At 37.6% G+C, this 22,640-nt stretch overlaps 1 protein-coding gene across 1 annotated transcript in view; it reads left to right on the plus strand.

Moving 5' to 3' along the window:
* The first annotated feature begins 79 nt into the window (after positions 1-79).
* Positions 80-22,640, plus strand: part of gpcpd1 (glycerophosphocholine phosphodiesterase 1) — a 43,661-nt gene continuing 21,100 nt past the window's right edge. The window contains exons 1-6 of the mRNA XM_048600977.1: positions 80-167; positions 9,179-9,220; positions 15,945-16,068; positions 19,441-19,684; positions 20,656-20,812; positions 22,120-22,249. Coding sequence (XP_048456934.1) covers positions 19,523-19,684; positions 20,656-20,812; positions 22,120-22,249 — 449 coding nt within the window. The 5' untranslated portion in view covers positions 80-167; positions 9,179-9,220; positions 15,945-16,068; positions 19,441-19,522. The remainder of the gene's footprint in view (positions 168-9,178; positions 9,221-15,944; positions 16,069-19,440; positions 19,685-20,655; positions 20,813-22,119; positions 22,250-22,640) is intronic.

Raw genomic sequence — 22,640 nt, forward strand, 5'->3', positions numbered from 1 at the left:
TTTAGTTTGTAACAGCCTCAAAATGCAACTCCAAATGACCATCTTATTTGAATGTTTCTACAATTTTGCCATTTTCCTGTAGCCTAACATGGAGAGCAACTGTTATTCTTCCTGGAGCCACCCTTGTCCAATATCGCTACTTCAAATGTTATGTCATGGAGCCTAAGGTAAGACTCGTTTTCTGGACATGACTGCGTAATTTTTGTGTTTTTGGAGGATCCTGCTATGGAATCTGGTGGATGATTTGCTTTCAGATTCTCATTGTGTAAGCACATACTAGGAGAGGGGTGCAGTCTGGCCTTTTTTTCCTCTCTCCCTTCTGCAGAAAGGATAGCTGACTGTCCCACCAATGGTAATTCTGCAGGGCAAGGGAGAGAAAATGGCAAAGTAAAAATATAACTTTTTTGACTTAAAGATTTTTCTTAGTAAGAATTCTTAATCTCAGCTATATAATGGATGAATCTGTATTGTTGACTGATATCTTGCTTCTTTTGGTTAAAGCTAAAATAAATTGTGGGTTAACTGGTAGAAGTAGAGTAGCATGTTACTGTATGTTCCATTTTCTTCTGCATTGGCACCTTCACTCTGAGTGTGTGTTTAATAAAGATTTTCTTGTAGCAAATGTGTAGACTTGACCCATGTCCCTTTCTATCCTTTTGCATTATCTTTTTACATGAGGGTTTCTTAATGCTGGCTAACTTTAGCAGCAGTGAATAATCTGTTGTAGCATCTTTCTTTTCTTTCAATTGGCTATTGATTAGTGTCGTTGGAGTTTTATTATCATTAGATTCTTTTTAATGATCAATCTGTTACAATTTTTTTTAGTCGTAATAAACTTCATTTTTAAAATTTAGTGGCAACATCTAGTGGAGTTAGTAAAACTGCTTCAATTTTAACTTAATTGGACTTCCTCAAAATTCATTAAAGATTAGGTGTATTAAAAACTGAAAATTAAAATCAATTGCTATTCTAACCTAACTCTAATACAAATCAACTGAAATTCAGTAAATGAAATCTAAACTAATTGTGTTGCCACTAGGATTTCTGTTAAGCATTTAATGGATGTGTGGACTTTTTGTTTTGATTGAATGATTGATTGATTGTGTCTGGAATGAGCATTTTGACCATATAACATTAAGGCATTGGCAATGATAGGTTTCTTACCATTTTTTTTTTAAAAACTTGAGCTGAATGCAAGATATCAATCAGTGCTGGCTTGAGTGAAAACTTGTTTTTGTATCGGGCACTGTTGGTATAACAGTTTGACCTATTGGCAACGCTGATTTTTAATTTTACCTATTTTGTTCAAACAAAACTGAAATATCCCATTTTTCAAAAAGAAATTTGTATGTGTGTGGCCATTTCAATTATTTTTAAAATGTTGTATTGTTTATATTAACTATTGGATGCACAAATAGGCCCTGACCACTAAGCAAATGAAATAGATCTTTATAATTTTTACCAAATTTACTTGTATTTAAAATTTGTAATGGATGGAGTATTGTTTCGGGAAGAATACATATGAAATTTAGGGCTTGCTTATGTTAATTTTTCCTTGGATTTTTTTTGTGCTCCTTTAGGTTTTGTAGGTTCTAACAAGGGAACACTTCCACTTCTCAGTGCCAAGCCATAGTATCACATACTTTCTCCAATTTTGCTTTTTTTGCCCCACTTCCTACACCTGTCGTTATTTTCCTCCTTGCAAGCAAAATCAGAAATAGTTTTTTTTTTCTTCCCGGGGGCCCATGCATTTATACCACACAGTCTGCCCAGCTATTTCATGTAGATCCTTAAGAGTTAGCAGAGGGCAGAGACTTGTCTCATTGGTCTCTGGAGTGAATGTTCTAATCCATATACTACCTTGATCCTTCAACTTTAAGAGTACTGCGTTTATTGTTATTTCAGCAATCGTAATTTATCTGTAGTTTGTAATTATTTTTTCCATTACTTGTAATGTTGAAGAGTGAGTCTAAGCTGCAATTTGTAATTGTATGTATGGTGCATGTATGCTGATTTACATAAATAACTAATCCCTTTATTTCCTATGCAGGTCTTGCTGGGCTATGCACCTCCTGCAGACCTGGCAGCCTGTTCCTATGCATCTGCCAGTACTGCTGTTCTGTCAGACAGCCAGTTGGAAGCTCATGACAATAACCTGGCAATAGCAATCATACCAACTTTTCTCTCCTCTGTAGGGAATTGATGGGACCTGTGACAGAAATGTTGAGATTGGACCTCTTCAGTGAGAAGTTCAAATCTGCATCTCTTGTTTGGTGCCAACTGTTGGTGCTCTGATATGCTGTTATTAAGATGTACTGTGGTCAATCCAGTTTAAATATTGGTTATTATCCTCAGTACCTGTAACTTCAGTCAGTCATGTTATTACATGAAAAGCACATGATGAAAAAATTGTAAACACTTTCCCAGAAGTGGTTAAAAACTTATCTCTTGTCCTCTGAGCTTGAATTTTCTTCTAGTCCTTTTGTAATATGATAAAGGGCTTTAATCTTTTTATCACTTGACTCAGAACCCTGCTGATCTTCGGCAAGTGCTAGTCAACAAGTGGGAGACTCATCCTCATCCACGATCATTTAATCCGTCGGGTATGTCACTACAGTGTATTGAGTTTCTGTTATCTGCCAGATTGGCAATAGCAGAGGTACATGTGATAAAATTAAGCATCTGACAATAATCACTTAATTTTCAACTTGAAATATATTATTTAACACCAGTATTTGCCCCCACATTATATTTCTGACTTTTTATGAACCAACCATCTGTCATGTTGGGATGGAAATATGATCAGTAACACTTCTAAACAGTCATTTATCCCTACCTCACACCCTGGCATATTTGTGTACCTTTATGGTTATTCTCTTCATTTGTATTTTGGATGCTCTGAACTTAAATGATAACTCCAAATGAAACTTAAAATACGTCACAGAAGCTGTTTTGCATCAAGGTCTATTTTGTTGATTCTCCACAATGCTCTGTATTGACTCAGATTTCCAAGTTCTGAAAAATTATTTAGCATAAACTATTACACCAACCCATTTTAAAATTTATTTTTCCCTTTCTGTTTTCTGGCTCTGTTGGCACCATTCCCCATAAATGAGGTTAAGCAGATGGTCGACACTTTGCTGTCATATTGACCACGGATATGTGAACCTGTATGCAGTGTAATCTGTTATCTTTTAAATCTTATTGATTACACAAGCACCCACATCATCACCTCTTTGGTGAAAAGCTGCTGCATTTTTATCTGGTACTTTTTGCCCATTGATAATTTGGAGTGAGAGAGATTTTGGGTACAGCCTTGCTTCCTCTCATGTCGAAGCATTAATCAGCTATATCCCTGGACCACTCAATTTTACCATTTCCAGTAGAATTTAAATACTAGAGTGGTGCTATTTTATTACCAAGGCTGAATTAAGCTTTCTTAGAGAATGCTGCAATCATAACTTCAAAATGATAGTGTACCTCACATTTATATTGCTACAATGTTAATTATGTATTCGTAGCAATTCATATTGATGGACAATGTATTCCTGCATTGTTTTGACTGGACAAATTTTTTTTCAAATATTTAAAATGGTGCTATTGTATGTGGCTACGGTGGGTTAAATACTTCACTGTGCTGCACTTGCACCGATATTTATTGCATTTGTGGAAATGTTTAGTCTCAATGCTGTTTTTCTTACATGCACAAATTTTAGCTTGTACCATTTTCTATTGACTGTCACTTTTTGCCCCAGAGTGTCTGTCTGTTTACAAAGATAGAAAACTTAAAATTTATTTTACTATTAAATTTTGCCCCAGTCCCAAGTAACTTTAAATAATCATGTAAAGATTTGCTTTATATCGAGTATTCTGTACACGCAATTCTAACTAAAGATTTGGATTTCTTCAAAGTACAATGTTTTATTTTGTAAGTACTTCTTAAAGCATTCTTCCACTTCTTGGTCCCCTTTCTTGTGATGACCCTTTAGCTCTATTGCATCTCTGAAACCAATTTAATAAGCTACTGGGAAGCATCCAGTCTTCTCATGTTGAGTGAAAGAAGTTGCAATGTTGGTGTGCTAAGGAATGCATTTCACCTGTTCCTGCCTAGCATTCCACAGTTTGTGTGCAGCACCGCAGCTGTGCTTTCCTCTTCAAAACCTAAAGCACATTAGCTGTTTCCCTGTGTGCTGCCACTGAGTGTGCTATTTTGCACTTAATTTGCCAATAAGTTTTTTTATTAAGGTTTGCTTTAAGTACTGAAGAAGAACACAATTAAATCATCTAAGAGCTATAAATCCAGAAGAATTGAATTAAATTGCAGGTGAGTACAATATTTAGAAGCAGGGTGTATAAACCCTAAAAAGTAACCATCTATACAACCAACACCAAGTAATATCAGATTCTGAAGAAAAGTCTTTGAGGATGCATACAGCACTAGATGCTCAGTTCCGGTAGTAACATGTTCAGGTGTTTCAGGAAAATGGGACACCTTTTGGGCCTGCCACTAGATTTCTTGATATTGCTATAAGAAGGTAAATCTTCTGTCTGACCAGGGACCATTCAAGTTGTCGTCTGGAATGTGTGACTGACTCAATTTCTTTACTAAAGAAAAGTCAACTTCCTCATAGTACCTCATTAACCCATTTTTATCAATTTTATTGATATTTACAACGCAATTGACAAAAGTGTTCCCAGAGCACACCATTGCCATTGTTGCAATTTTGTTAAAACTGGAGTCTAATCCTAGGATGCTAACCCTCTGTATTTTTGAGTCAGCAACTCCTGCTGCATCATCCTGGGTTCTGGTGCTAATGAAAATATATAGTTCAGAATTCCATTTTCTGTTTTGCCTCCATCTGTCCAATTGAAGCTGGTCTCAAAGCAAACCCCAGGACCAGTATATCCAATTGAGAATATAAAATTGCATTAGTGCAGATTTCTCATGCAGCATAGCTTTGGCATTCTGTCCAAGTGTCTGAAAATGTAGTAAAAACCACATTTTGCATCTACTGTGAAGGCGGTAAACAGCTTTGGATATCAAATGTCTGTAGCACTTGAATGTCACATATCAATACAATCTATTTTAAAAAAAAAAAAATTCTAGAAGAATGGCACTTCGGTCTTGGAGACTCAATGTTTCTGTTAAAGCTGACTGTGTTTATAAAGAAAATGTTTGTGATGAAATTCTTCAATGATCCAAATTCTGATTGTATACAGAGGTTCCCTTGTTTCTATTTATCTATTCCTTTGTGTGCGGGCTACTTGCCTTTGCCATGTTGGAGTAAGCCATAAAGGAGGTTCGAACGAAAAAGGTATTGCCATGCATGCACATGAGCTCTGAAGGCCTCCTATCCAGACCCTGACACTGGATATCTAAGAGCACACGAAATAGGGAGCTGGAGTTTAGCAAACGTTGTCATATATAGCGGTCTTGCTACTATCTGTCTAGCAACATGTAGTTCCAGAATGTCGAGTTGGAGCGCATAGACAAGTTATTCAGCCCATTAGGCCAATACTGGTGTTTGTGTGTGTCAGACGTCCTGTTATTCTCCTCTGTATGTCATTGACATATTCTTCCCTCATGTTTATTGAGTCTCCCCATAAAGGCATCAATAAAGTAAAGGCTATGTAGAGTGGGATAATTGTCAGCATTCAAGTAATTTGTTATAAAATATCACCTAAGAAGATATTATTTGCAGTTTGTCATCAATACTGCATTTGCCAAATGTAATCCCCACAAAGAGATAAAGTGAACGAAGGCCTCATTCTAGAGCTCTTACTGGCTAAGCAATTGCCAGATTAATTTTCATGTTTATTAACTATTCTACATTCACAGTGAGGATCATTTAAAATGCTAGAGCTCGTGTCAGGTCAGAAGTATCCAGGTAGTGCTATTGAATATCTAATTTAAAGCAACTTTAGTCTTGCACCTGTTTAGTAGCTTTGCATGAGTTTTAAAACAAGTGCATAGGTAAGGGAAATAACTATGAGAGCATTGTTTAAAAGTATTTTATCTAACTAATGCTCCTATCCAAAAACACACTAGCAAAATAGTGTAGTGCAAGGACTTTCCATTAATTTTGAACAATCTTTTGCTGACAGATCTGTTAATGAAGGCACAAAATACTTAAAGTATTCTTTGGCTGGTCACCTTTTTTGTCAAGGGTCATGTTGTAAGGAAGTTTTCTTTGAATAAAATCAGGTTCAGGATAAGTACAAGTACAGATCTGCTGAGGTAGTTGCAGAATAGAAACATACGTGGAAACTTAGAAGATAGGAGCAGGAGGAGGCCATTCATCATGATCATGGCTGATCATCCAACTCAATAGTCTCATCCTGCTTTCTGCCCGTAACCTTTGATCCCATTTGCCCCCAAGTGCTATATATAGCTGCCTCTTGAATACATTCAATGTTTTGGCATCAGCTGCTTCCAGTGGAAATGAATTCCACAGGTTCACCACTCTTTTGGGTAAAGAATTGTCTCCTCATCTCCGTCCTAAATGGTCTACCCTGAATTTTCAGACTGTGACCCTTAGTTCTGGACACACCCATCATCTGGAACATCTACCCTGTCCAGTCCTGTTAGAATTTTAAGTCTGTATGAGATCCCCCCCTCCCCCCTTTCGTCTGAACTCTAGCGAAAACAATCTTAATCTAGTCAATCTCTCCTCATACGTCAGTCCCACCATCCCCGGAATCAGCCTGGTAAACGTTCGCTGCACTCCCTCGACAGCAAGAGCATCCTTCGTCAGAAAAGGAGACCAAAACTACGCACAATATTCTAGGTGTGGCCTCACCAAGGCCCTGTATAACTGCAACAACACATCCCTGCTCCAGTACTCAAAACCGCTTGCATTGAAGGCCAACATACCATTTGCCCTCTTCACTGCCTTCCCCTGCATGCTTCCCTTCAGTGACTGGTGCAGAAGGACACCAAGGTCCCATTGCACACTTTCCTCTCCCAATTTACAGCCATTCAGGTAGTAATTTGCCTCCTTTTTGCTTCCAAAGTGAATAACCTCACACTTATCCAAATTATGCTGCATCAGCTGTTGATTTGCCCATTCACCTAATCTGTCAAGATCATTCTGAAGGATCTCTGCATCCTTGTCACAATTCACCCTCCCACCCAACTTGGTATCATCTGCCAATTGAAATGTTAGTTTGTTCCCTCATACAAATCATTAATATATATTGTGAATAGCTGGGGTCCCAGCACCATTCTCTGTGGCACCCCACTAGTTACTACCGGCCAATTTGAAGAAGGGTCCTGACCCGAAACGTCAGCTTTTCTGTTCCTCCAGCTCTACGCTTCATTATCTCTGACTCCAGCATCTGCAGTTCTTGCTATCCCATTAATCCCTACTCTGTTTCCTCTCTGCCAACCAGTTTTCTATCCGTCTTAATACACTTCGCCCAATCCCATAAGCTTTAATCTTGCACAATAATCTCTGATGTGAGACTTTGTCAAACACTTTGAAAGTACAAATATACCACATCGACTCGCTCCCCGTGGTCAACTCTACTAGTTACATCTTCATAGAATTCCAACAGATTTGTCAAGCATGATTTTCCCCTTCTTAAATCCATGCCGACTCTGATTTCTAAATGCTGCGCTATGAAGTCCTTGATAATGGATTCGAGAATTTTCCCTACTACCGATTTTTAGGCTTACTGGTCTATAATTCCCTGTTTTCTCTCTGCCTCCCTTTTTGAATATTCAAGCGACATTTGCTACCTTCCAATCTGCAGAGACTGTTCGAGTCTATAGGATCCTAGAAGATGACCACCAAGGCATCCACTATTTCTAGAACCACTTCCTTAAGTACTGTAAGATATAGATTATCAGGCCCTGGGATTTTATCTGCCTTCAATCCCATAAATTTTCCCAGCAGTATTTTTATACTAATATTGATCTCCCTCAATTCTTCCCTCTCACTAAGTCTTGCATTCTCCAGTATCTCTGGTATCTGATATTCTCAAGTATTTCTGGTATCTGATTTGTGCCCTCTTTTTGAAGACATAGTTGCTCAGCCATTTCTTTGTCCCCCATTATACGTTCCCCCATTGGAGGAGGGCACGGAAGAAGTCTATAATTACATTAGTGGTTGGTGAAGCAATTCTTAACCCATTTTTGACAAAAAAACTTCTAAAATTTCCATGTTTTTGCTGTTATGGTGGCTGAAGTTGCACCTTGTTGACTTCCTGCTTACAATACTATGATGATGCTAATTATGTAGCAGAACTAAGATTTGCATGTGAGAATGCTGCCTAATTCGTGTGCATGCCTTCTGCCTGATGTTTGTTTTTTAAATGGCTTACATCACGGTGGAGTGGTTCATCCACTATATTTTAACTGCGACCTGCCTTGTTTCTGCCTGGTGGTGTAATTAAACTTTCCCTTTTGTCATTAGAGTTAATTTCACAGCAATAATATGATCTCTTCAAAGTCAGTACACATGTGCCCCAATAAGGTATTTTACAATTATTTAAGATTAATGAAGAAAGTGGCCCTCATTAGAGGGCTGTGAACCTTTGGGAGTGCCAAATTCAGAAGACTGCTCAGTTCTTAACTAGGCTTCAGATCGAGAGGTCTTTTTAAATTGTAGGGGAATTAAAGAATATGGAGAGAAGTCTGGACTGGATTTGATCAACCAAATAAAATTGAACAGCATACAGGCTTTGGAAGCTGTGAGCCAGCCCTCCTATTTCTTGTGTTCTTAGTTAAAACCTTTGTGTAATTGTAATGTTGATTGCTTTATTACTGCCTGATATTTATTTTCCTTATGACTAATTGGTGCAGCTATCATTAGCCCCATCATTCTCCCTGACTTTCACTGGCTGTGGGAAATGAAAATACTCAATTTATTTTTCCTAGTTTTACAAATCATGTTTACACTTTTAGGACTGGAAATGGCCTTCACTGCTCAGTATGCTGCCCAGAAAGGGTGTTGTGTAAAGTTTTTAGCTTTTATTTTGAAGATAGGTCTGTGGTTAAAAAGCACCTGTGCATTTTGTTATTAAAAAGTAATACCTTTACACAGGGAAATTACTCTTTTTAAATGAATTTTGTCCAACTTTAAAAACTGGCATGCATTGTTTGATTTTAAACTGGGTAATGTCTCTACTGCAACAATTATTGACTTCTCCCGATGCTTTATTTTTTCTGTTCTAGAAGGAGAGTGCATTCTGAATGATGGATACTTTGGAATCCACAGTAAGTGTGCTGCATTAGTTTTATTATTATGGAATGTTAATGTGAGATAAAACAACATCACAAATTCAGGTGCCGCTCCAAATAGGAATCATATTGGACTTAAGAAATGAGCTTTTTCTTTGCGCAGATGCTACTGGGCTTTTGAGTTTTTGCAGAGCACAATTGTTCCCATTTCCAGCATCTGCAGTGTTTTGTTTTTGTATAATCATAAAATATAGGATCTTTTGCAGCACTACTCATAAGTTGAATGAAGCATTATAAGAACAGGAGCTTTATGCCCTGTACTGCAGTGTGTATTTGACTAATGTGAAACTATATCTTTCATAGGGCTAAATCATAAACAGTGCCTCATGTAAGCCTACCTGTATGTGAAATGTGTAAATCGCAAATTGCTTTCAACTCACAATGACCCTAAATTACATGACCTTTTTAAATCTAACCTTGATATATGAAGTGTGGTAAATATTCCAGATAGAACGTATTTGTGGATGAAGTGGATGTGATTTTACTTTTTTGTGCCAGTCAGTCTCCTGACGTACAGCATGTGGGAAGCCAGAACAAAGTATGGATATCAGATAAAGCTGAACTAGAGTTGAGATGGAGATCAGAATGTGGGGACAGTATTCAGTTCCCACTTTTTAATGTTGTCTACTGTCATTTTTTGTTTTTCCATTAAAGCTTTTGAATCTAGATTAATAATGGAATCTGCATCTGTAAAATCTATCATTACGATGTGGCAGTCTCCTATTCATGGTACAACATCACTATAAGGAAAAAAAGTATGCCATCTGATCAATTGTATGTGTGAATTTCAACATAAATGTTTAGTGACAAGGACATGTACACAAATTGAGGCATTGAACATTAACTAGATATTTGGCTGAGGAATTTTAAAACTTTTCTTTAATTTGTAGGATTTTTTTAAACAAGAGTAAAGGTTTCTCTGACTCCAAGTGTTAAGCTCATCATTGTGCCATAACACTTATTAAATGCCTCCATGTTTGAGCCTTTGGGTTGAATAAGCAGGTTGCTCAAAGTAATACAAGTAAATCCAGTCGAATCCTCATCAAAAATAAATGCACACAGCATGTATGCATGTGCACGTTTGACGAGGTAGCAGTCTGAGCTACAGACCTGCCCTTATTGATATCAGCAAATTCATTAGAGTGGATTTGAAACTTGGCTGTTCCTTGTCTGTTTATCTCAACTTAATTGGCAATCTCACGACCAGTGGACTTACATTAGCTTCAGTAGATATAATTAGATTCATTACCAGCTAACTTTTTTTTTAAGCTTGTGCCATCAACATAGGGTGGATTGATTTCTGATTATAGGTTACTACAATTTTTGAGTCGTCGTTTTGGAAGTATTGAAGAACGGACCTGCCCTGTACTTGTACTTCCATACGCTACTTTTATTTCCTAAGGGTTCATGATGATATGAATATATTCATAAATTCCTGTAATGAATGTCTGAATTTAGCATCCACCCTATACACCATTGGTGAAACCGAGTATGCTTTGAGATGCTAATGTGACTGACAATCCCAAATGCTGCATTTCACGAAGTTCCTGATAAATGCATCGTCCATCTGTGGATAAGTCACTTTCTAGTCCCATTATTTTGATTTAGTATTGGTTGATGAGCGAAATTTTGAACTGAGGTTGTAAATTATCCTTCTTTGCACATGCTTAGTACATCTATGCACATTTATTGTACATTTGACCAATCTTACCTAAACTATGCACCAAACAGGTGTGCTTTTAATCCATTTATTCATTTCATTACATAAATGAAAGGGCATTAATGCTAATTTCATATATTTATGAAAGAATATGGGTGTTGTAAATTTCTGGTCTGCTTAAGATATTCGATTGCATTGATGTCAGTGTTCTTCAATAAGTGGACTTGTGTCCCTCTGAGGAGTTTGTTCCAAGTCCAAAATGTAGATTAGCCTAACTCCGTAATAATATAATGACACCCCTTGTTATATGAACAGAGTATCACGGTCTTTGCATTTGTGCCCCTGTTAGACTGAAGTACTTTAGTGCATCAAAGTCAGCTATGAATTTTTAAAGCTGTTGTATTTTATCATCACTAAGTGAATGTACAAAATATTAGTTACAAATTATCTCATTGACCGCACCACCATCATAGAAAAGTCTGAAAACAACAATAAAAGGTATTGCTTTAATTTTTTTTTAAGTATTACAACTACAGCGCAAAGAGACTGTGTCTCACGGAAGAGTCTTCTCATCTTTATTGGCTGTCAACTGTTGCTGTTTAACTTTAGATGTGGGTTCATGGTAACATTATGTTTATGATGTGATGACTCCAGGTGGGAGGAGAGTAATAAACTCAGCGACAAACAGTTTCATAAAAGGAGGAGCAAGGATGTTAAGTTGAAGTGTGATCTGGTGACAGACGCCACATCGTCATTACAGTAGTCGTGGCATGGCAAGGCGAGGAAGGTATTGCCAGTGGAAAGACTTTGTTAAGGGCATAGGTGTTGTCAACCCTTGGCCAGGTTTCAGCGAAGTCCTGTAAGGCTTTGCAAGCATGTCATGAAGTCATGAAGTTCATCAAAGGCTAGATAGCAAGCCAGGAGGTCCAAACAGTCAAATATGAGAAATAAGAGCAGGAGCAGGAGTAGGCTATTTAGCCCTTCAAGCCTGCTCTATCATTCAGCTAGGTTTATGGCTGTTTTGTTTGTTTTCTACATTCCACTTTCCCTTCTATCCCTGACAAACTTTGATCCTGTTGGGCAAGGTAATCAATCTACCTCCACCATAGAAGTATTCAATGCCCCGCACCTTTGGAAGTCTGGTAAAATTGCCATAATGCGCCTCCCCTATTAAGATAGTTAACACATCTTTTGAATTTATTAGTTGGCATAGTTTTTACCATTATTTAAGCCTTAAACTCAACTTGGTATGCCTTCAGCTGAATCTTTTCAATTTTATTTATTAAATTTTACAGGTTGTAAAATAAGTGATTTGGGCTTATTTGTGGAATTAAAGTAGTCATTACAATAATATTGAAAAATGTAGAATTCCTTTATAATGAGAAATTTGACTCCCAACAAACACAAAATCACTTATCAGGCCATTAGCGTAACCATGAACGCTAGATTCCTTTGCATCTATTTCAGCAAGGTAAAATTTTTCAAGGATTTTTGTATTTTAAAAACTACGAGCGTAAGAGTGCTGTTCTCTGATTTCAGTCCATGGGAAACTTTCTGTATCTTCTCTACATGCATATAAATGCACAAGCTCATTAAAAAACCATCAGGATTTCTACATTTAACTGCACTTGTACGTTCTCTGGAATTGCTGTTAGTTGCAGAGGAGGAATGATTGCAAACACTGACAGTTCACTTATCATTAGCACAAAATCAGGCCCGTGATCTCTCAAACATGCTTGAGTTGTTTATTTGTCCCAACTGAATTGGCAGCCTTGAAATAAGTAAAGATTGCTTTTCAATTGTTGTGACTCCTTTCTCTATCCTTTGATTAATTTTAGTCTTGTCATTCTTAATTGTGAATATTAATAACTTTTTATACATGTCCTTATCTAAATGATCAGTGTTTATTGCTCACATATGTATCAGCATCTCCTTATGTGTCAGTTGCTGAATGTCGCTAAGGCACTTCTCTTTTTAAAAAAAAAAATTGTCCCTTAGGGTATTCTGTATTTGGTTCCCTTTGTCATATAATTGTATTTGTATATCTGTGAGTGGGGTTTTGTAAAAGTTTAGCACAAGCAATCTGCGTCTGCATATCCTTCTCAATCATCTATTGCTGATAATGAAATCCAATACTTTGCTGTCTCTGGTATCATTATGTGCATGTTTAATTAAGTAATTGTTTATTGTAAGTATTTGTCTTTTTTAAATGCTTAATCAATAATTGTCACTGGGTAATCAAAATCTTTTGTTTGTTAACTTCTGTTCATGGACTTATAATTGATTGCAACAAATTCTCATCTTTCAGCGAAACAACTTGTAGCACATTGTTCAGTGTTTTTTTTTCCAAATAATTTTGTTGTTCGTAATCTCTGGCTAACTCTTACGTTATTTGTACCCATGTGAACGATAGCATTAGTTCCTTTAGCCACCTCATTGGCACTGCGTCTCCACATTCTGTCTGGCTCTGGTGTATGATGTGAAGAAGGAAATATCAGAGTGAATCACTATCTAGAAAAATGTTCTGTGGAGATAATTTCTAAGATTTTTCATCAGGCTTTTTCCAGTCCAAATGTTGAAGATAAGAAATAATGCATTTATGAAGTATCTTTATAATGTAGATGTACAAAAGTGCCTTATAGCTAGTTTTGAAGTGTAGTGACTGTGGTGAAGTAAGGAAATGTAGTAAATATATGTACAGGGTCCAACAAATAGTAATGTTAGCTAAGACATTAGGAAACACATTTATTCTAGTGCTTCAGAATCTTTTATGTCCATCAGATGTGATCTCATCTTCTATCTGAAAGACACTGGAAATCATTAGGAAGAAATCATGATATGTATTTGGGGTATCATAAAATCCCTACAGTGTGGAAACGGGCCATTCGGCCCTTTGAGTCCTCACCGACCATCCAAAGGGCATCCCACCAATATCCTAGGATATTACAGGGCATAGCTGCAGAGATCATGGATGCCATTATAGTAAGCTTCCAGGAATCCCTAGATTCCAATCTGCGGAGGATTAGAGCCACATATGTTGCTTAAGTATATGTTAGAGTATAACAGCTTTTTTTTTTTAGAAAAGGAGACAAAATAAAACACAACTACAGGTCTGTTGGCTTAATTATTGGGAAAATGTTAGAGCCTATTATAAAGGATGTATTAGCAGAGCGTTTCAAAATGCATAATGTGATCAAGCAGTCAGCATGAAGGGGAAATCATACCTGACAAATTTGTTAAAATTGTTGGAAATAGTAAGCAGGATAGATGAAAAGGAAACAGTGACTGTGATGTATTTGGATTTTCAGTGTTTGATAAGGTACCACACATTATCTACTTAATTTGGTAAGAGCCCATGGTGTTGCTGGTGGTAAATGAGAGTGGATCAAGGATTGTCTAAATAATAGAAGGCAGAGTTAGGTAATGGGGCATTTTCAAGATGCCACCCTGTAACCAGAAGTGTGCCGTAGGGACCGGTGCTGGGGCCGCGATTATTTAGAATATATATTTATGACTGGGATGAGATAAAAGTGCAATAACCAGGTTTGTGGATGATACAAAAATAGCTGGGAAGGTAAGTGGTGTGTTGTGGATGACTTGAAGAGTCTGCAGAGGTATGTAGATTGTGAGTGGGCAAAACTTGGCAGGTGGAATATGATGTGGGGAAATGTGAGGTTATGCACTTTGGCAGAAGGAATAAAGGAGCTGAATATTAATTAAGTAGACTACAGAAAGCTATCGAACACGGATTTGCAAATCCTCGCCTTTGAATCACAAAAGGCTAGCATCCAAGTTCACCAGTTAAAGGGAAGGCAAATAGAATGTTAGCTTTTAAGTCAAAAGGAATGGAGTATGAAAGTAGGGAGATTTTGCTGTCACTACCCAAGGCACTAGTCAAACAATAGCTGAAATACTTTGGGCCCCTTATCTATGGAAAGATACATTGGTATTGAAGGCAGTCCAGAGAAAGTTAGTTATGCTGTTACGAGGTTTGGAGAGACTGCTTGTTGAAGTATTGAAGGAGAGGCAACTATATTTAAACATGCAAGATTCTTGGAGGACCTGACAGATTAGGTACAGGAATGTTGTTCCCCCTTGTGAGGGATTCTAGAACCGAAAGACACAATCTCAGAATAAGTGGTCACACGTTTAAAACAGATGAGGAGGGATTTCTTCTCTCATGGTGAACCTTGGAATTCTTTACTGCAAAGGGTTGGTGAGGCTGAACCATTGATTATATTTAAGCTGAGAAAAAAAATCTGTAAGGCAACCAAGGGTCATGGGGGGAAAAGGTGTGAAAGTTGAAGATTATCAGATCAGCCAAGATCTCATTGAATGGCAGAGCAGACTCAATGGCCTGAATGGCCTACTTCCACTCCTGTGCCTTATGGTGTTATAATTGAGAGATTACTGCTGAACTAAAGTGGACAGAATTAAGATGTTCGGTCCCTTCTATGTCATTGATTCACTAGCTTTTTCTCTTGTTACTTCTATAATAGTGGCCTGCTAGAGTTTTTAACCAGTGACCCAAATCACTATTTCTTTTGATTAGTGGTGCAGATGATCAGGTGAACAACTCTACAGGGGGTACATGGTGAAACAGACCAATGGGATGTTTCGTGTGAAGACTTGTAATTTGGATATTGACTTAGAGTCTGTTGTTATTACTTTCAAGTGCTTTCTTAAATATTTTTGAACATTGTACATTTGTCATTTACATTAAGCATTTTATAATTTTTGGTGAAGGTGGTGCTAACTAGAACACTTCTACATTTTAGAATGTAACTAATAGTAGATATACCAACACGCAAACCGAATTTCAGTCATTTAGTTATAAATCATTTACTGTGATATCACTGATGTATACTGCCAAGTAATAATCTGACATAACTGCAATGTAATACTGTTTGCAAAGTGGTGTGTATATAGTCTGTGAAATGTGATAGCTCTGCAGAGTTTGAAAAATATACACTGATGTGAAGCATTTTATAAGATATCTCTTGATGCGTATAAACTAAGCAATTTAATCTGTTGTTATAGATGGAGTTGAGAAGTTGGAGTCTGGGTGGTTAACTTGCCAAAGTGAAATTCGGTTGAGGTTGCATTATTCTGAGAAACCTCCGGTTTCCATATCTAAGAAGAAGTTCAAGAAGTCCAGATTTAGGTAAATCAATTTCTTAACATGTAACACTGCTGCTTTAAGACAGTTCAGAACATAAATCTTGACTAGCTTGTTAAGAAATGGAATTTGAAACTATTGTATGTTATGAAGTTGAGCTGATTAGATTGAATGTGATTCACATTATTAATTTGTCAAACTACAATGTATTCTCTCTGGGTTTGCGTGCTTGTTGTTTAGTTTTCTAATGCGTTACTGGAACTAATGTAGTTTTTATGTATGCTATATAAAGTAACTGAATTGCGAAGATGTTTTAACTTTATGTTGATCCCAGGAGAGCTTACTTCACAGCAGTAAAACTGCGGGCACCATTCCCCCTTATTATTTAGTAATGTCATTGCTTTGCTAACTGTCTGTGAATGTTTGATATTCTTATTGTATAAGAGACTTCAAACTTTACCTTGATGCTCCACTTTGCATTCTATATTCTTTTGATCCTAAGATGCCATACACCATTATTTTTCTGAAACAATTTCTTCCGTTAAAGCTAGTTTTAACTATATTTCCTTGTGCCACTGGTATAAAATCAAATGCCATTGCCTGTTTGCAGACCTGCTGCAAAATTATTAAAGTCAGAGATATACAGCATGGAAACAGATACTTCGGTCCAACTCGTCCATGCCGACCAGAAATCCTAAATAAATCTAAGTCCCAATTGCCAGCGTTTGGCCCTTATCCCTCCAAACCTTTTTTATTCATATACCCATCCACAAGCCTTTTAACTTGTTGTAAATCCTCCACCACTTCCTTTGGCAGCTCATTCCATACACACACCACCCTCTGCATGAAAAAGTTGCCCCGCAGGTCCTTTGTTAAATCTTTCCCCTTTCTCCTTAAACTATACCCTCTAGTTTTGGACTCCCCTACACTGGGGAAAAGAACTTGTGTATTTACCCAATCCATGCCCCTCATGATTTTATAAACTTCTATAAGGTCACCCCGCAGCTTCTGATGCTCCAGGGAAAATAGCCCCAGCCTATTCAGCCTCTCCCTATAGCTCAAACCCTCCAACCCTGGCAACATCCTTGTCAATCTTCTCTGAACTCTTTCAAGTTACTTTGATTCTTGGAATTTAAATTGTCACCTCGATATCCAAGCATCATGAGTTTATCAGCAATCTATCCTTTGTGAGGTAGAAATGGGAATGGAGGAAAATAGGGCTGTTATCCAAACTATTTCTTCTCAAAGTTTGTAACAATCCTGACTAGAGGGGGGGAAATGTGAGCAATATATACTTTGGTGTTTAGTATTAAGGCATGTCTTAAAGGAGGGAAAATGGATTGAGACATTCAGGGAGGCGATTCCACAACCTAAGCCCTGGCAACTGAGGACTTGAGCAGTATTTGTGCAACAATTAAAATTAGAGTGGAACATATATCTTGGGATTTTCCAACTGGTCGAGTAATACAATTAATTAATTATTTCATACCTAGAAACAGGATCCATTCTGGTCGGCAAGTACAGGTGTGATGTGTGAACCTGACTTTGTGGGATTTGTGTACATCTGAGTTGCAGTTGCTTCGCATATGGACAATAGTGTGGGAAGCAGGCCAAGAGTGCATTAGAGTAGTCAGGTCTAAGGATAACAAAAGTGAGGAGGGGACTGAAGTGCCAGTAATCTTATGGCAGGCACAGGATTGAATACAAAGTCAGGATTGTGACTGGCCTGATTCATGCTCAGGCACTTGCTAGGGAGACTATTTGGAGTTCATGTCCAGGGAACAGTTTGGTGGGGATTAAAAGTTGTGATTCCTGTCTACCAACTGCACAATTACAGGAAGCGTCTGTTCATCCATTCCTGATTGTCAAAAAAAGAAGGGTCTTTTTCTTTGTAGGGAAGCTGCAGTTGAGTAGAAAGTAAGCAGATTTCACCTAACTGATTGCTGTTGTCTGCAAATTTCTGGCACAGAGCAAGCAGTCATAAGAGACAATTGAAATAGTCAGATAAAAAGGTAAAGTCGCCATAGTTCTACCAGAGCGTGGTCTGCTGTGTTGTTAGAAATGACTCCAATTAAACCACCAGCATAGTCACCACCTCTGAAGTGAGAGGAGAGATTGAGAAGAGAATGCCCTTCTTTTGGATATCTAAAGGGCATAAATGAACTGTGGCTTCACCACCGCTCTCGCTCGCTCTCTCGCTCGCTCTCTCGCTCGCTCTCGCTCGCTCTCTCGCTCTCTCTCGCTCTCCTTGGAGTATTCAATCCCACAACTGAATTTGTTCAGCTTCAACTGACTGTTTCAGGATTGTGATCAAAAACGTCTGGTATTAAACTACATTGCTCACACAGGTAACTTTTTTTTTTAAAACAATCTAAGCCAACTTCTTTCATGAGGGGCAATTGATTAAGCAACGTATGTGGCTTCAGCCAAGACTTCTGCAAAAACTGCCAAACCAAAACCCAGAAGCTTCTTGCAAGCTATGGATGTTTCCCCTAATCAAAAGAAAAACAAAATCTGATTGTCTAAACTGAAAGTCTACTGCACACTGGGAGCATATTATCATAATATTTTATAAAAAAACAATTGCCATTGCTACAGAAATACTACTTAATCATTAAACTCGCTCAGACACAGACCAAACCCACATGTCGCTAACTCCAATCCTGTCTAAACTAAATTATATAGCTGAATGTCATCAAGCCTACAATAATCTTAAACTACATGGATTACCCAGTTAAAAACTGAAAGAACTGTGGATGCTGTAAGTCAGGAACAAAAACAGAAGTTGCTGGAAAAGCTCAGCAGATCTGGCAGCATCTGCGAAGCGAAAAGCAGAGTTAACGTTTCGGGTCCTGTGAACTGGGTTCTAAGGAAGCGTCACCGGACCCGAAACGTTAACTCTGCTTTTTCCTTCGCAGATGCTGCCAAATCTGCTGAGCTTTTCCAGCAACTTCTATTTTTGTTCCTGACTTACAGCAACCACTGTTCTTTCAGTTTTTAACTGGGTAATCCATGTAGTTTAAGATTATTGTAGGTTTGATGACATTCAGCTATATAATTTAATTTAGACAGGATTTGAGTTAGCGACATGTGGGTTTGGTCTGTGTCTGAGTGAGTTTAATGGTTAAGTAGTATTTCTGTAGCAATGGCTTAACTCTGTTAACTCTGATATTTCTTCCCGATGCTGCCAGACCTGCTAAGCTTTTCCAGCAACTTCTGTTTTTGTTGTTGGATTACCCAGTTGATAGACTGGCCTTGCAAACCAATATGTGGACGCTTACTTGTCTTTTAAAAAAAGAAAACATTTTATTTCAACTATTAAGACCAAAATTATAGATCGTTTGATGCAAAGTGAATGTTGGATGAATGTCCTGCAGTTTTAAAATCTGAATACTTTAATGCCTGTGCTGTTTAAAGGGTAAAGCTGACATTGGAGGGTTTTGAAGAGGAGGAGGAGGAGGAGGAAGATGACAAACTGGTAACGACCTCTGTGCAGAAAATGCCCAATACTTTAGAAATCTCCTTAATCAGTGACAGTGGATACAAATCCCGTCACTCACAGCCAGAGTGTGGATATGCCTTAGAACTTGGTCAGTGGATGGAGTATAGCATTCAGACCCTGGAGCCAGATAACCTGGAACTAATTTTTGACTTCTTTGAGGTATGACTTTGTTCTTACTTTTTTTTTTCTAATATAAAATAACTTTACTTAAGGTGTTGCGCCAATAGCATCAGAATAATGGTCAATAACGTCATCATGCAGCAATAACTGCTGATGATCAGCTTGTATATTTTGAAGTTAGAGGTGGAAGGAAAGAATTCATAATGTATCCTTCATATTGGAAAGCTACCTGCTGTATTATTTGAGAGCATTATATTTGTTGGCAAGATTTTTACCGTGGATAATAAGCTTACCTCCCCTCCACTCCTAACTTCTGCTAACGCTTAGCTACTGATACAACTTTACTGATGTAAGCCTACATTATTCTGTTAGAAGCTTTGGCCATGGTTCATTCCAACAGTGTAAGTAAATACAATTCCTGGGTACTGCTGCTTATTACAGGTTTACTATTTCAGTCACTGGTTTTGTCCAATTTAGTCTGTGTATTTGCAGCTTCCATTGTAAATCATTCTGACAAAATCCTTTTAATGCTGTTCCAGTTTGTCATTTTAAATCAGGACTAGATTGCCCCCTCTTTGTGGGGTAATTTAAGCGCAAAGATGAGAATTTTAAAATGGTATACCTGCAGATGAGCAAGGACAAATGTAGTGCAGCATAAAAACAAAACCAGCAGAATTTAAAATATAATGTAGGGGTGGAAGCCAAAAAAAAATGCAGAGTTGATCAGGTCTTGAAGTGACATCCTTGAATAGTGTCACCAGATACACAAACATGGTACTTTATGGTGCAAAGGATTGAAAGGATTCGAAATGTTATGGGAGAAGGAGATACAAGCAGAAGGGGCTTGATTGACTTGTATTCAGCAAGTTAAGAACAGTGTTTTTGCTACTCTTAATTCTTCCTGGATTTGTTTATCTCTTAAAGCATTTTTTAACTGTTTATCTGGCATGAATGATTTAGATCACTTTTATATCTTAAATGTGGTGCAAATTTATACTTCTATTTTACAGGAAGAGCTGGGTGTAGCAGTAGTACAAGGTGATGCACTTCCTGGACTTGTTGGAACAGCCTGTCTTCTGTCCTCAACAATTGTGGAAAAGTCCAGTGGAGTTATCACACTTCCGATCATGAGTAGAAATTCTAGACAAACTATTGGAAAAGTGAAAGGTATCAATATTCGAAATTGCAAAATTTGGTGGATAGTTCTACAATGATGCACAGTTAGACATATATCGCTGCTGTAATGCGCTTGTCATAGTTTGTGATTGAGCCCATTTAATTTGGAGGTTTCTTAACCTTATGTTAATTCTTTAAACACATGTTTTGGACAAGTGATAGCAAAGTTAAATACTGGTCCAGGTACGGTCTGAGCAATTTGTTAAGAGGGAAATTATTTTAGGAATGAAATTGCTCTAAATCATTCTCATTTAAATTATCTAACAGTTCAATAACCTGGATGTTAAAAGCTATATGAATACAGTGCTGATATGGTGCTCTTTTTGTTTTAGGTTTGTCTTGCCAGTGTTATTTCTTATTCTGTTCCAATTATATTGACAGTTCATTAAATATGGTTTATAGATCTTAAGCTATGTAGTGTTGACATCCCCAAGTGTTTTTTCTCAATGTGTCAGTTCTGACATTTGTCCTAAGCTGTTGGCCATATTGGCTGCCATAAGTGACCTGTGTCATCTGTTAATTATTTTTGCAATTTGTCATACTTTGCTGTCCAATTTAAAAATTGTAGTTCTGATTTGTGCCATTGTAAATTTCAATGGTCAAGCTTTTGTTTTGGGGAATGATGGGGCAAGAAAATACTGGCAAATACTGTTTGCATCACTGTTAAAATTTTTTGTGGTGTGCTGATAGACTGAGGCTACACTTCTCAGAAATGAGGATTCAAGATCCAGAAGTCCAACATTTAAGGTTTAGGAGAGCATAACTTCTGACAGCACCCCAGAACTCGGTTTACTTCGGATGATCGTAAATTACAGTCATTATACCGAACATTCTTGATCTCTTCCGTTTATCTTTTAATTTTCTTTAAATCGTTTTGTCCTTTAAGTTCATCTACAAGCCCATTACATTCTCTTGCAGGCCCTTCATTCCTGTTTTTACAGTGGCTATCATTTGTTCAATATACTAAAGATTTAGTTTCTTAGGACATCGGGAGGTGAAAGGCTCCGTAGCACAGTTTAAGGACATAACATAATTCCTTATCAGTTGACGTTTGCAGAAAAAGATAAAACCCTGAATGTGTTTGAGAGAAGGCTGGAACTTTCCAAGGTTATTTTGTATAGTATTTTCACTGCAGATACATGCAGTGTCATCAACTTTCTGAAGGCATTGTCTTTCACTCAGAAAATGGAGTCTTAGTTATAGTTTAATTGGATCGTAACTAAATATAGCTTCTTCAATGACATGAATTGGAATATAAGCTACTAACCACTTCTGTATATCTTTATCCACACATATAGTTGACTACCTTGTTATTAAACCCTTGGAAGGCTATATTTGTGACATGTCTCCTTCATTGTCCAAGTATTGGAAACCCAGAATGGCTTTAGACGTTGGGCACAGAGGTGCTGGAAATACATCATCTGCAAAGTAAGTGTTAAAGTAGTTTATATTCTGGTTGGATGTGTAGCTTACAATTCCTCAAATGTATCCAAAATGCATCAAAATACCAAACTGCAGAAGAGCACATTGTGCTGTTTTCTATTTCTCATCTTCATTTTAGTCTGTGTCTCTTCTTCCTACCAACGTGCATAAACTCTCACTTTCCCACATTGTATTCCATCTGCTACTTAATTGTCCACTCTCCTAGTCTGTCCAAGTCCTTCTGCAGCTTCCCCGCTTCCTCAGCGTTAATTATCTTTGTGTCATCTGCAAAATTGCCAACAATGCCCTCCAGTCCTTCAATCCAGATCATTAATGTATAACATCAATAGTTGTGTCCCAGCACTGACCCCTGTGGAACTACACTAGCTATTGACTG

This window comes from Rhincodon typus, chromosome 9 (assembly GCF_021869965.1).
Source record: "Rhincodon typus isolate 14 chromosome 9, sRhiTyp1.1, whole genome shotgun sequence".
Lineage (NCBI taxonomy): Eukaryota > Metazoa > Chordata > Chondrichthyes > Orectolobiformes > Rhincodontidae > Rhincodon > Rhincodon typus.